General features: G+C 39.7%; 1 protein-coding gene across 2 annotated transcripts in view; it reads right to left on the bottom strand.

The window, feature by feature from the left end:
• CSNK2A2 (casein kinase 2 alpha 2) overlaps positions 1–15,603 on the bottom strand; it is a 39,500-nt gene extending 23,897 nt beyond the window's left edge. Inside the window, exons 1-4 of one of the 2 annotated variants that reach the window (XM_004371537.2) lie at positions 15,470–15,603; positions 14,548–14,659; positions 4,171–4,272; positions 1,804–1,854 (exon numbers count right to left, since the gene is read on the bottom strand). In XM_004371537.2, coding sequence (XP_004371594.1) covers positions 1,804–1,854; positions 4,171–4,272; positions 14,548–14,659; positions 15,470–15,573 — 369 coding nt within the window. In that variant the 5' untranslated portion in view covers positions 15,574–15,603. Of the gene's footprint in view, positions 1–1,803; positions 1,855–4,170; positions 4,273–14,547; positions 15,307–15,469 lie in introns of those variants that run through there. The other variant, XM_023726870.1, reaches the window with a different exon arrangement.
• Positions 15,604–15,609: the final 6 nt, after the last annotated feature.

The raw sequence follows: 15,609 nt of genomic DNA, 5'->3' as shown, positions 1-15,609 counted from the left end.
AAAGAGAGATCCATAAAGGCACATCATTGTGAAATCTCAGAAGACTATGAATGAAGAGAAAAATCCTAAAAGCTTCCAGAAGAAATAAAACAGATCACATAAGATGAAACCAAAATCAGGATGGCTTTAGGCAATACTGGAGCAATTCCTTTAAAATTCTGAGGATATTATGAATTATAACCTAGAATTCTATACCTAGCAAATACAATTAAATGAGAGGATAAAACAAAGATGTTTTCAGATATGCACAGCCTTAAAAAACATTCATTTCCCATGATCCCTTTAAGGAAGCGACTAGAGGATGTGTCCTGTCACCAAAACATTCCCTTTGAGGGTTAAGACCCCAGAGAAGTAAGATTCTCTAGAGAATTAAAATTCCTGCCAACCGAGCATACATATTATTAATTCAATAGAGCAGATGTCAATTTAAGAAATATAAAATGCTAAAGTGGAATTTTACACGTGTGGATGGACAACTGGTAAAAACCCAGTCATGAGGAACAGGCACGTAAAAGAGATTTCGTTAGGAAGTTCCATTAAGACCAGCTTTTCAACTTTTGCATTAGGAACACGCTTGGTTTCATTAAAGCCTGTTAATTTCTCTTAGGAAAAGCACACACATCCCCATTCATGTATACCTTAATAAACCTGGGTCATTCACAGCAAAGGTGTGATTGGCTACATACATCAGCACGTTACTCTACCAGCTAAGTACTCATACCCCACTTTCTAGACTTTACTGTTGATTTCACCTTAAGGAGTCACATTAACAAGGAAATCTGTTACATATGGGAAAAGTGATGCTTTATGATTATATATAGTATAATAAACTATAATGATTATTAATAAACTTGCTATTAATTGTTTTATAGGTGAAAACATCCTCTTTTGCTTCTTTCCCACTAATTAACCTTATTTTAGAGTCAGAGTCTAAGAAAATTAATGTGAGGATAAGGTCCTTTTATTTTCACCCAAAAGCATCACTCCTGATACCAGGATTTTTCAGCTGCTGAGTTGGTTTTGTTCCTAGCTTCCATCAGAGCAAAATCACAAGCCTCTTATTCTTCGATACACGTTATAATCACCTCAAAGCTCTCCGAAATGCCCCTGAAAATTAACACCACTATTTTGTTTTAATATTGGCTTTCAAATTATGCTCTACAAATGGGTTTCTACCATGTCCCGTATGCCTGGCCCCAAAAATCTTATCAAAAGTTAAGGCTGAGGTTCAGTGTTTGAACCACAGTAAAAACAAATTCATGAAAAACCAGCTTAAAACTATGAGAAGAACACTTCAAAATCTAAAATAATAATGTATAAGAATACATAAATAACCCAGGATAGGGCTATTTTAAAGCACAGTGACTCTTAACTAGCTGCTCTGTATCATTTGCTCTGTATATAGTGTGCACAAACACACACGTTCATGATTTCACAGCTTGAATTCAATGTACTGCTTCTTTCCACAACAGCCCTGTATCATTTATCACTATGAGCTATGTAAGATTTATATAAAAATCAAAGTTAACATCTACCAAGCTGTGTTGCCTAAAACAGGAGCGTTACAGATGAGAGATCAGCTTAGATCCAGCCCAGCAGCTGCTCCTAGACTAAGCAAGGCAGGGGTGATGAGTAATTTCACCAAACGCAAAAACCCTAACCATTTTCTGCATTCTGTACTCCATACTAATTCTCTCACCAATGACCTTCCCGGCACCCTTGTGTTCTAGAGCATTAACAGTCCTAATCACCATCTCTTCACCTCCATATCCCCCATGCCAGAAAGAAAAAATTTATACGTACCTTAAAATCTGTATTATTGATATATTCAAATACCAAAGCTGGTGTCTTTGACTGCAAGAGAGAATATTAATGCTTTTTAAATACTCAAACAATAAACGTAATTTGCTTCTGCCATACTGGCCCACCCCCAAATCCCACTTAGATGAAAAAGGGATTTACTCATCAGGAAGAACCTGACGAGAAAGTGCTCTCTCAACATTTTTTGATGTCTGGGATTTGCTTCAACGTAACTGGGAATGGTGGGAGGTAGGGAAGTGGGTGGGGTAGAGCTGAAACAAGGTTGGCCATGAACGGATCAACCGCTGAAGCTGGTGATAGGTGCATGAAGGTTCACTTTACTTTTATAAACAGTTGAAATTTTTCCTAAGTTTTTTGTAAAAAAAGAATGCATTCTCTGAACAACTTATGAAAAATGTCAATGAGCCTGGAATGTTACATAAAAATTTACACTCTGCAGTGTAATGGTTTGCCAACTACAAAAGGAGTTACATATTTTCATCTTGGATTAAAGCCAGATGCATTTGACAGAATCATCCTAGGGCTTGGGAATATTTCATATAATCATCTATGAAATCATTAATAAGCCACCATGTGAAATTACTGCCTTGGCTAGAGAACATTACAGAATGTCTGACCTTACAAAATAGACATGTTCCCAAAAGCTCATATATAATCAAATATTTTAAAAGCAGTATAATCTTTAATGCACAAGTACTCATATTCAATTTTCCTTGTGTACACCCAGATTTTCAAATATCAGGTTTACTTAAGTGAGGTAAAATATTGCTAACTGGCAGTAATAAGTTTTCAAAATTGGGAGAAAAGCAGGGACTTAAAGGGCTACAGAAAGAAAAAAAAGAAAATCATCTTGGAAATCTTTGCAGCTGGCAAGCTTTGCTCAAGGAAGCAGGTGCCAGTTACCTAGGAAATAGGCCACAGTGCATGCACGCAGGTCTTTGCTAGGACAACTCAAAGCCCAAGCAGCAGTCCTGGCAGCAGCCATAATCAAATGATTCTTCACTAGCCCAAAGCTGAAACGGCTTCATCAAGACCACCAGATCTCTCTGCAGGCTGTGGAGCAAGCCTGTTCCCCTAAAAGTTAGGGGCAAGGGTTCCCTGTTGATTTTTGTCTACTTCAATTTACTGGTCTTACGTATCTTGTAAAACACACACACATACACAAACTTTAACACACTGCAAAAACAGAAGACAGGTATCATTAAGTTCTGTTAACTAAAAAAACAAAAGCAGACTGAAGATGCTCCTGACATAACACCGTATACTGGCTCACATTAAAAAAATTCTCCCGAAACCCACATTTTTACGTAGTGCTCTTTTTAAATGGACAACACTTACTTTTAATGCAGACAATTCTCAAACATTACATAGTCCACGGTTAGTCATCTTTAAGATCAATCTGAGCTAATCAGGCTGGGATATTATTTGTAATGTCAATTATAATCTGGCATACAACCATCCCTCTCAGTCTTTTCAGGGTCTAAGAGGAAAAACTTCATTCTTCAGTTCAGCAATACTGTGTAATCTTAGGCAAATTACTTAACCTCTGTGTACTTCAGTTTTCCCACCCTTACAATGCACAGTAATGGTACCTACCCTAATGGAGTGTTGTGAGGATTAAACGATGTGCTAAAACACTCAGAACAGTGCCCGGCATGTGGTAAGTGTTCAATGAATATTAGCTATTATGAGGATATCTTTAGCAGACAAAAGCAAAGACTTACTTCTTAAATAAAAAGCTATCACGGGAAGACAGCAAGGAGATATCTGAGGTAGAGCAAGTGGAGAACAGAAATGGGAGAAGAAATGCTAGTAGGGGGTGGGGAGTCTTCAACCTTGGCTAATCAATAAAACTTAAGGTTAAGTTACTCCCCAGGAGAGAAAACAAAATTAATAAGGATGCCTGAAATGTCTAAAAATTAAGCATTTTAACAAAAATATTTGTTTTATCTGCAGAAATGAGATGCGTCCTAATGGTGGATGCTCAATTAAAGACTAGTATGAGAAACAGCAAGACTGCTTCCCCAAGGGCTGGGCTGTGACCTGCCCAGCTCTCTATGCCAGGTGTCCACGTGGAGATATTTAACAAACGTTTGTGGGATGAATCAAATAATGAGGTTACAAACCCAGAGCAGGGTTCCACAAAAGCAGTGATGACTACTGTATCACTGGGCTACCAGGATTTTTCCTGGTTTTTAAAACTATTCAGTAGATAAGACAAACATAATCATCCCAGTATATGATGATATTCCTCATCAGTCTGAGGCTCTGTGTGTTACACACACACACACACACACACACACATACACACAGTCCACTAGCGTACTCCCCCAACCATCAGGCACCTACCACAGGGTCCTTTACAGTGTCAATCAGCTTAATGATATTTGTTCCACCACGAAGGTTCTCCAGAATCTTAACCTCTCGTTTTATCTTCTTTTTCTTCACTGGCTTAAATACACAAGAGTAATTAGAAGTGAGACTCCTTTTGAAGTTAATAAATGAAACTCTTAAAATAATGTTAGCCAATTAAATGGTTACTGCAGCATCTTGCACCATGCTGTATTAGAGCACGCCTTCATTAAGAGAGAACATAATCGAGATAAGATGGGCTTGCCTGTAAGAGCCTTAACACTAAGTTAAATAATATACACTCATATAGCTTACTGTCAGATCTTTAAGTAGCTACATTTAGGGCACTTAAAAATTCTGAAGACCCATGTCACACTTTAAAAATAAAATGCTTGCTTACTTGATAGCTGCCAAATGGAAAATGTTATAGCTCTGAACAGCTGTATGTCAGGCAGTCACAAATGGAAAAACTGAAACAAAATGGTAAGACAACTGCTCTTCCAATGAGTTACATGTAATTTTGTCTTCCAGGAGGGAAGACCAGTTCACTGACAGCAAGTTACAAACTTGTTTCCCAGCTGCTGGCTCCGGTTTCCTGTTGCCACCCCCACTTCCTTAATATCCAGAATCTGAAATCAGCACACAGCCAGTAAAATTTCCTAACAGATTACATTCCAAAAGAAAGATGCTAGATCAGCAAAGGAGAATACTGATCTCTGATACAGCAGTGACTGAAAACCTCTGCTATCTGCTAACTTTTTGATCTCCTTGATTGAAAAATTAAAGAACTTAATTAGAAATACTAGCATTACATGTTATTTCTTGTCTCAAATGGGCAAAGGAATTTGAAGAAGAATAAATGTAGTTCTGGAAAAATAAGGGCCTATTACAGTCAAGTATGTTTTATAAAGGACTCAGAACACTGACTGGAACATAGTAAGCACTCAATAAATGTTAGCTTTATTATTTTCAAATTTTTACTAGGTTAACGGTAGCACCTGGGCTTAATTTACATGAGCATATTTAATCCTCACAAAATCTCTATGTAGTAGACTCAGCCAAAAGTTGAGCTATTTGCCCAAGGTTACACAGCTAATAGTAAGGAGTAGGGACAGGATGCAAATCTAGGTGGGTCTGACTCCACAGGCTGCACTGTTAACCACTGTGCTTTTGTTTCCCAAGTATGGCTAAAGGGAGAAATGTAAGGAAGGAAAAGGAGTATTCCATCACTGAGACACTGTTACAATACCACAGGCAAAGAGAGGTCAGTGAGTTTGCCATGAAACAATAAAACAGGATGAAAAAAGCCTGCGTGTGTTGGTGGTAGGCGGGAGATATGTACATGCGCCAGAGAAACTTCATCTTTTGTTGGTTACTAAGATATAGCTTTGGAGTCCTGGTGGCACAGTGGTAAAGAGCTTAGCTGCTAATCAAAAGGTCAGCAGTTTGAATCCACCAGCTGCTTCTTGGCAACCCTATAGGGCAGTTCTACTGTGTCCTATAGGGTCACTACGAGTTGGAATCGACGTGACAGCAATGAGTACGATATAGCTTTGAACGTGTAACTAAAGGGAGAAAAAAATATGAAACCAGGAGCCACTTGCATCACCTATAATAAGGTGCTCAACTGAGAGATAAGAATCCAGCCGCATCCTCCCAAGCCAGCTACCATGTCCACTCTCTCCACTTTGTCAGGGTTCCCAGGAGAGCAGGTCTGGCTGCTGTGTCCCTTCCCCATCTCCACTTAAGAACCATACTCCCTTCCTCATAATTAGAGCTCAGTATTCTGGGAAAATGAACCACTGCACAAATGGATTAAAAAATAGCCGGGGACCCAATGTGAGCGACATACTACAAAACAACTGGACTGTTGTAAGTTTCAAGAAAGGAACCCTCGTGGCACAGTGGCTAAGCACTCAGCTGCTAACCAAAAGGTTGGTGGCTAGAACCCACCAGCTGCTCTGTGGGAGAAAGATGTAGTCTGCTTCCATAAGGATCACAGCCTTGGAAAACCTATGGGTCAGTTCTACTCTGTCCTATAGGGTCGCTATGAGCCAGAATCAACTTGACAGCAAGAGGTTTGGTTTTTTTGGTTTAAGCTTCAAAAATATCAATTTTGTGAAACACATAAAGACTGAGCAACTGTTCCACATTAAAAAGATATGACTACTGATTGCAACATATGATCTGAGACTTTCTTTTGCTATAAAGAACATCATTAGTACAATTGGCAAAAGTGAATGGAGGCTGTAGATTAGATAATAGCACTGTACCAATGTTTATTTCCTGATTATTACGATCATGGCAGTTTGGGGTTATATAAGAAATCGTCCTTGTTTTTAGGAAATACACACTCAAGTATTTAGGGATGGCTACAATTTACATACTTTCAAGCACTTCAGGAGAAAATATTTTTTTATATGTATGTATACATATATGTGGAACCCTGGTGGCACACTGGCTAACAGAACAGCTGCTAACCAAAAGCTCAGTAGTTCAAATCCACTAGCTGCTCCCTGGAAACCTTACGGGGCAGTTCTACTCTGTCCTATAGGGTCGCTTTGAGTCAGAATTGACTCGACCACAACTTTTTTTTTTAAAAAACACATATATGAACGTATGTACATATGTAACATGAGGGAGAGGGTGGTAGAGAAGAATAAAACAAATGTTAACACTGGGGAATCTGGGTGAAAGATACGAGAGTATTCTACCATTCACGCAACTTTTCTCTAAGTCTGAACTATGTCAAAAAGTTAGAAGAAAAATAAAAGTCCATCATCTTTATCTATAAACTGAGTCAATGCTACTAGATCATTCAATGCCTTTCAATGGAATAAAATTCTAGAGTTGTCATCCACTACTAGAAAGCAGTTATAGATCAGTAGGAATGTAAGAGAGAAAATGAAGGCAGCCAGTAGCCTGTATACACCAAAAAATTCTCCTTCATTCCTACTGGTGAATAAGCATCGGGGTAACCCATTAAATAAGGAGCCCTAGTGGCGCAAAGATGGAGCCCTAGTTGTGCAACAATTAATTCCTCGGCTGCTAACCAAAAGGCTGGAGGTTCGAATCCACCCAGTGGCTCTGCAGGAGAAAGACCTGGCAACCTGCTCCCGTAAAGATTACAGCTGAGAAAACCCTATGGGAACCATTCTACTCTGTCACCTGGGGTCACTGTGAATCAAAATTGACTCAACGGCACCTAACATCAACAATAAACCAAACCCAATGCCGTCGAGTTGACTCTAACTCATAGTGACCCTATATGACAGAGTAGAACTTCCCCATAGGGTTTCCAAGGAGCAGCTGGTGGATTTGAACTGCCGACTTTTTGGTTAGCAGGCAAGCTCTTAACCAGTGTGCCACCAGGGTTCCAACTCTAACAATATAACCCTTAAATAAGTTGCTTTTGTGACGCTGACCCATATGAAAACTTGCTTTGCTCTCCTGCTATTCAGCAACAGGTCAGGTAGACACACTGTTCCTGGACAATCCACTTACGATAAAGCTATCTTTCATTATGTCTAAAGGTAAGTTACAGAACAGTTGGAGACTGGGACAGCAGGGCAATTCTGAGGTGGCACAATGGAGTCCCACAGCAGTCGTAGTCCTCATAACACTGACCAAAGACCAACAGACTGAAAGAAAAGTGACCTGCAGCCCAGGACACTCCCTCCACCCCCCAAAGCACTGGCACCTGTTCTCTACTTAAGAACCAGGTTGCAGGTAACCCTGGTTAGCCTCCGCTCAGTCCTCTGAATCTCGGAGACGCTCTGCTAGTTAAGCCACAGTTACTCCAAGGGAGTGAAAGCAATCACTGGAATTCTATAAAGGGAATTGGAGAGAACAGCTAAGACTTACAAAGGATCAGGGCAAGCTATAAAATTACCTTCTCTCAACTTCAATCCAAGAAGGACCCCTGGCATCATGAAAAATCTAAATTATGGGTCTTGCAGAAACAAGGATACTCCGACCCTCCTGCCCAGAGCTGGCACCCATTCACCACCAGTTATACAAAGTGGAGAGAAATACAGACATTTCCATGGCAATCTCATTTTTTTCATCTGTGTGCTAGGAAAACTCTCTCCTGTCAAAGATTCTTTTATACAAATTCAGGAAAGTTCTGTTTAAAAGATTCCAACTGAATCAGTTTAGCTGTTTTCCAAATAAATTATTTTTTCTCCAAGTCTAGTAGATAAAATGGCAAAGAGTTAAAAAAGAATTAAAAGGAATTTAAAATACTAAATCAAGTTTTGATAGTAAATAAAATTTTGGCACACACTTACTTAGAATACTTAAACCTAAAAAACCAAACGTTTACTGCTGAGTCGATTCTGACTCATAGCGACCCTATAGGACAGAATGGAACTGCCCCATAGAGTTTTTTCCAAGGAGCGGCTAGTGGATTTGAACTGCTGACCTCTTCATCAGCAGCTGCACTCTTAACCACTGCGCCACCAGGGCTCCTAGAATACTTAATGGGGAGGAAACATTTAAAATTTTCTGTGCATGAGCTCTGAAAATCAAAAACAAAAAACTTTTTGGAAGGTTTCTGTTCAGGTGGTGACCAGTCCATCTGTTCAGGAAAACCCTATTCCAAGTAATCCAAGAGTAAGGCATTTTTTCTCTTTATCTACCAACATTTTAAAATCAAAGACAAATTAGGTGGTGGACTGCTTGTAAAAAGCTGATAAAGTCAGCAGTCTGTACTATCTATCCTATTTATTTACCCAGGGCTGCTTAAAAAAATAAAATAAAATAAAATAAAAAGCCAGATTTGAGAAGGAGTCAAACTACCAGCATTTGTGATTGAATTTGCAAACTTATGTCTACCAAAGGCATAAGAATTTTGACCTCAATAAAACCTAGCAAATATTAACACAATGCAATTGATGATTTCAAGACAGGCAGAAATATGGCTCAGAAGATTCAATTCCAGGGTTACTTTTATTCCACTGCCAACTTCTGATTGCCCAAGATATTAATTTCATCACCTACAATAAACAATAGTTGCCAAGAATGTAGAAGGATGGAGAAAGGAAGAAAGTTCAGCCTGGATAATAGCATTTTATTTTATTACCTTGGTAGCATCTCTAAAATCCATTGCAGTTGACCTAAATATAAACATATTATCTGACCAATGTTATTTATTCACAGCAACATTTCCTCTAACCTTTCAAGTTCCATCTTTCCAATGATATTATAAACTCCTTGAGGGTAACTGTTTATTCTCAGCATGTAAAAAATTTTATTAAAATGGCCCAGCATAAAGCAGACCTTTTGGATCTTATCAAGAGAATGGTACAACCCTTTCTACCAGTGGTTCTGCCCTCTAAAATTATTCACTTGGCCCAACTGCAATACTTGAACTACATTCGCTGCTTTCCAAGTGTCAGGCACTGTTCTAAGCACATTTAATCCTCTGAGATAAAAGTACTATGAACGCCATTTCATGATGACACTGAGGCATAGAGAGTTTAAGTAACTGCCCAAGGTCACAGAGCTTCTCTGTCTGAGTTAACAGCGAAATCCAGGCAGTCCACTTCTCTGGCACACACTGTGTCTCAAGGAAGAATAAACACTTTGTAGATTTCTAAAGCACTATCACCCCTCTATCTACCTATCCATCTATCTGTATCTCGTTTGATTCTCCCAACAATCCTGTGAGGTAACCAGGAAAGGCATACCCATTTTACAGATGAGAAAAGAGTCAAGTGGGAGTAAATGGAGAAGCTGGTTATAGAACCCAAGTCCTCTGCCCCCCATTTATAGTACTTCTTACACTGTATCACCCAGATTATGAGGTGGCAGATTCTGAAATTAGGTTCTAGAAACTGTCTGGAGCTATGCTCTACACATGAAAATGGGTATTCAATCAAGATATTCTTTTTTATATGGTTTATTCTCCAATGAATTCTAATATATTAAATGGATAAAACTGTTAACCCCCAAGTCTGGTCGGTTATCATGTTGAGACTTGGGAGAACCGTATGGGCTTAAAAAGTGTAAAAATAATGTTTACTGAAGCTTCAAACCAAAAGAGTAAAGTAAGATTTCATGTATGCATTAAACATGTTGCTGTGGATTCAAATCATAGAGAACCCCTGTCTGGGTCCCAACAGATCTCTGGATATTTATCCATTCCACCTTTCAACTAGAAGCTACTACCTACTAAAGTCAAACATTCACTTTCAGAAGAATAACTTCCAAAAACATTAGAAACAAATCACTTTCAGTTGACTTTTAGTGAATGTTCCTCAATCCTTCTAGTACAGTCCATTACATCAAAAAGTCAAATATCCAGCAAATGTCCCAATTGTGCTCCTCACATTTAACACGACTCCATGATGAGTATAAACCAAAACCAAACCAAACCTGCTGCCGTTGAGTAGATCCCAACTCACAGTGACCCTACAGGACAGAGAACTGCCCCACAGGGCTTCTAAGGAGCAGCTCGTGGATTCGAACTGCCAACCTTTTGGTTAGCAGCCGATGTCTTAATCACTGTGCCACCAGGGCTCCATGATGAGATAGACAGGTCTAAAACTAATGCTTCTACCCCAAACCATGTGACCCTGAGCAAATGGCATCCTTCTTCTGGGTCTTGGATAACATGTTAAAAACAATTTGGGCTCTAAAGCTTTCTAATCTTCTCACATTCTGTGATTCTGTTCAACATAGATAATTAACCACACTCTCAATCTCCGACCCCACAACCACAATATTAGAAACAATAATGACTAGTTTAAGTACAACTTTTTAAATTTCTATTATTTTTAATGTTAGTAATACTTTGGTATCAAGCATAACAACGATTGTAGGCATGGCGCAGGACCAGGTACTGTTTCGTTCTGTTGTATACAGGGTTGCTATGTGTCGAAACCGACTTGACGGCACCTAACAACAATACTTGGATTAATAATACTGTTCTAACTACTTTTATACCATCACGAAGACATATGTGAAAACTAGAATTACCCCAAGATTTAGATAATTTAATACTAATGTCCTGTTTCAGGAAAAAGATGCCTCGGTACGCATGCCTAACTAAGTAAACAGAGGGTAAAAAGACCTACCGCCCAAGAAAGTAAAAATAAAAGGAGAAAGCATGCTATCAGCATAGTGAAAACACCATCTGATAGAACCTGAACAGTCACCAGCTCACTACGAAGTTACTAATAAGGATCTGCAATCATCTCATCCTTCTTTTAAGAATACCTCCTACCAACACAAAATTCTGCAAACAAATATGCTAAACATGCTTAAAAAACCAGTATTACCATCTTTTTTTTTTTTTAAGCTTGAAAATTAATTTTTGGGGAAAATGGGTAGTAGCTAAGCTGTTTATAAAAGAAGACTATTGACAGCCAGCCTTATATGCAAATTTCCAAGCCACTGTAATGCTGGTTCAAAACACTGTACATTTATTTTTTAAAAATGGTATTGCTCTTAACTTCTATTCAGGAAATAGTAGTTTAAGTTGAAGGATCACAAGGACCCCAAGAAGGCCTGAAATCCATACACAGGCAGTGTTCACAAAATGTTGAAAGGTATCAAAAACGGCCAAATGCTTTTATTTCTGCGTACACTTTCTTAAGAGATACTACCGAGGAACTGAAGAATTGATGTTTTAGAATGAAAAGATGAAACTCTAGGCTTTAAAGCGGCTTTTTGTCCTGCTATATAAACCCTTACTATTTCTCCTTCTTTTTCTCTTTTCCCCTCAAAACAACTTCTGTCAAAAAAGATATAACCTCCCTATTGATTGGTAACTTTTAAGATTTTAGGCTCAGAATTTCACTGGAGGACAGACAGTAAAATCTTGCTCATCAATTTCTAAATTCCTAAAATCTCCTAACAGCCCCAATATGTTCTGATCAATAAAATACTTGGAAATCGACTGACGAAAAGTAAATGACATAAAATCTCTCAGCGGTCACTCATCATCCAGCCACTCTCATGTATTGGAAAAGACTGGTTGGAAGTGTTATTAATGTAAAGGGAATGTACCCTCCAACTCTATCACTATTTTCACATTAATACATTAAGTTCCTTCCTGCAGTGGAAATATAGTAGGTCTATATAAAGTTTTTTCTTGAATTATCAGCAGCTGGTACTCTGTTAAGGACTTAATTTCTTACGACCAAACACCAGAACAATATAGACATTAGTTATAACTTCAACTTCTGTGAATAGAAGAGCACAACTTTGGATAAAGACCCTGTTCTTTCTTTTAAAAAACTAATACTTTTAATTTACTTTAATTCAGCCTGTCAGAACAAAATCACAAACGATACTGTCAGTGGTTTCTTACCCCATCTTTACCCCTTATCCAAGAATAAAATCTGGATAGGAATGCCACAGGGCTTTGGAAAATAGAAAAAAACGAGTGCAGTTTTCACCACTGGAAATGAGGTGGTCCAGGCTGCACCCTGAGAAGAATTTGTGTCAAAATGAAATGAGAAACAACACTCCATTAACTTGAGCATCCACGGGGCCTGCCTCTCAAGTCTTACTCCAGAACACTGTGCCCAATGTTAAGATCCTACAAACCAATGCTAAAGTGAGCAGTCAAAGACAGGAAACCAGAGCTCAAGCGAAGGGTCATTTCAACATGTTCGAGAAGTTTCTTTGTGCCTAGGCTTCCCATTTGTAAAAATAACCTGTAGCTTCCATACTGGGTCCCCTAAACATATCCTGAAAATATTTAGAGCAGGGGAAAAATTATCCAGCAACTGACCCTACGAAGTTCTTTAGAAGGATGACAAAAGAGCAGTGTAATGCTTTCCTAAATGAACACACTGGTATTTATACTTAAACCTGACTGCTATTTCTTTCAAAAGGACACAATGGGAGGTTGTGTGCTTATTCTAAAAGCGCTGTCATTGCATCAAAGTTCAGACATTTTTGTAGAATTGCTTTAGAGTTTGCAGTTTACTCTTCTGAATGTACAGTCGTAGAATGTGAAAATTTCTAATTTCAATTTACGTCCTCTACTTCCTCGAAAGATGTGAAGCAGCTTCTATTAAAAACATTCAGGCTTATATACATAAAGGAATAAATTCTATGGCTTCCCAGGTGACCTCTCTGGGGAATATTTATATTTGTTAAAAAAAAAAAAAGACCATGTGACTTTGTAGGTGAAGCTCATATTTAGGGAAGAGGTGAGTCAAACTGCACACCTTCAACATCAACTTATCCCCAGCATTTCTGAGAGCCCAAATAACTGCCTGCTTCTCTCAACAGCAATTCTGCTCCTTCATCACCAGATAAGGATGTTCCTGAGTGATGAAGTCGATCACTTTGCTGAAAGGTGATTTCCAGACACCATTAGCCTGACCCTTCATACTCAACAGGGACTATCTACACAGCTGCACTAACACTGCCCTTAAGACACAAAAACAGCTTTTTAATCTCACATTCTTATTCCACAAAACCTCTAAAAAATGACCATACTGGAAATCGTATATATATAAAGTCCTTATGTTATTCTTGAGTCTTCTGAAGCTTTCATCACTAAATAACATGTACACACATTAAATGACCTGACAATAATGAGGATCCATCACAGATTCTAAGTTACTTTTCAGTACATCCTGTAAAACATTATTAAAGCTACACAACTGATCCCTTGCCTGAAGGAAAATATAGACAGTTCATGCTCATTAAGATCATGTCTTCATTCATGAGATAACAAAAGGTGTATCATTATCAAACTGAGGTCACTGAACCAGATATTAAGACCATTTTGTTCCAATTATCATTTCAGTGATTACAAATGCACTCTTCTACTGTTCCAAATTTCATTTTTACTAGCTAACACGCAACAATGAATCTTTCTGGTGTTGCTGGCTCACCATTTCCACCCCACCTGAAACTTTACCGTCAAAGTAGAAAAAACAAGTTGACTATCCACTGAGGCATTTCCCTCTACTTGGGCTTCAAACTCATCTTTGAAGTAGCCCCAATTTTTCTCAGTGTTCTTTCTGGAATAACTCAGAGCACCAAGAGTAAGAAAAAGCTCAAGCTGCCCTTGGATTGATGGGATCTTCATGAAAAAGCTTTTCTTCAACATCTATTTACTTTGTAATAAATGGAGTGCCTTTGGAATTTTTTGCTTTGGGCGCCCATAATTTAAATTTTGGAACAAGGATGGTTCCTGAGCTATCATGCTTAGATGTGAGACCAGTCTGCATATTTTCTCGGAAGTTCACCAGAAAATGGAGTGGAAGAAGTAGTGGAGGGACATCAGACAGAAGATGATACATAAAATGAGAGCTAGCACTGCTCATTCTAGAATGTGACTGGAGTAGCTATCCTTCTGACCTGTGGGAAAAAAAATGTTTTTAATGCCCCTCATAATACACTCACCTTGAGAATTTTTACAACCACTCTCTCATTGTTGGTGATGTTAATGGCCTCAAATACTTCACTATACTTTCCCCGACCAAGTTTTCGAACCAGTTGGTAATCATCTTGATTACTGTGAAAGGTAAGAGACACACATAAATGCCAGGACTCAGGGTTAACCAAGCCTATGTCCACTATATACTTCATCCAGCCGCTTCCATTAATCAAGCACTTGGAAGTATCTATACATCACATCACGACTCATTCCCTAAATGAAAGCCACAACATAAACTTGGCTTCCTTCACTCTGCACAGAGCTCCTAATTGGTCCCTCGTAACTTGGGGAGATGAGGTAGGAACGCACCACTCTGAGCCAATCTAGAGGGGGACCAAAGCATCCATCCTGGAGGCCAACAAGGTGCCCCTCTAGCCCTGGCTCCCTCGCACCTGCCTCATTTCACACCCTCAAGGTAGACAGCGCATGCTTTGAGAATCTGGACGTCTTCAAAAATTTTCCTCCCACCCATCTATCTCCATTTCAGAAAAAACCTAAAAAGGCAGAGAATTTTAATAGCCCAAGAGGACAGCTGTTTAGCTCCCACCCCAGCAGAAACTCAAAGGTGCGAGGAGGAAGGTCTGCCCCCTCACTTCCACGAGCTCTAGCCCCTGCACCCTGTACTTCTCCCCAATAAGAAGGCATTCCTTGGAGTGAGGAGGCAGAAGGTTCCCATAGGTGGGAAAAGGGGAAGACAGACAGAAGAGGGAGACACGGACATGTGTGAGAGGGGGAACGCTGCTCCCGCCCCAGATCCAAGAAGAGCCGGCCCAGGGCAGGGGCAGGCGGACAGGCAAATCGCCGGGGGGCGAGTGCGGTTCGCGCCGAAGGGAGCCGGGCGGGAGCGAGGGAGCGAGGGGGGCCGGCGAGAGGCGGCGGCGGCTTTACCCCCAGCTCGGGACGTGCGCCTCATAGTCCCAGTACTCGCGGCTCCTCAGGCTGTTCACCTCGGCGTAGACCCGGGCCCTGCTGCCCGCGGCCGGGCCGGGCATGGCGGGCGGGACCGGGGGGCACCGCGGCGCGCAGAG

Source organism: Trichechus manatus, unplaced genomic scaffold, assembly GCF_000243295.1.
Source record: "Trichechus manatus latirostris isolate Lorelei unplaced genomic scaffold, TriManLat1.0 scaffold00014, whole genome shotgun sequence".
In the NCBI taxonomy this organism is placed as follows: domain Eukaryota; kingdom Metazoa; phylum Chordata; class Mammalia; order Sirenia; family Trichechidae; genus Trichechus; species Trichechus manatus.
Note: the sequence above shows the minus strand (reverse complement) of the source record. Positions and strands in the feature narration are given on the sequence as shown.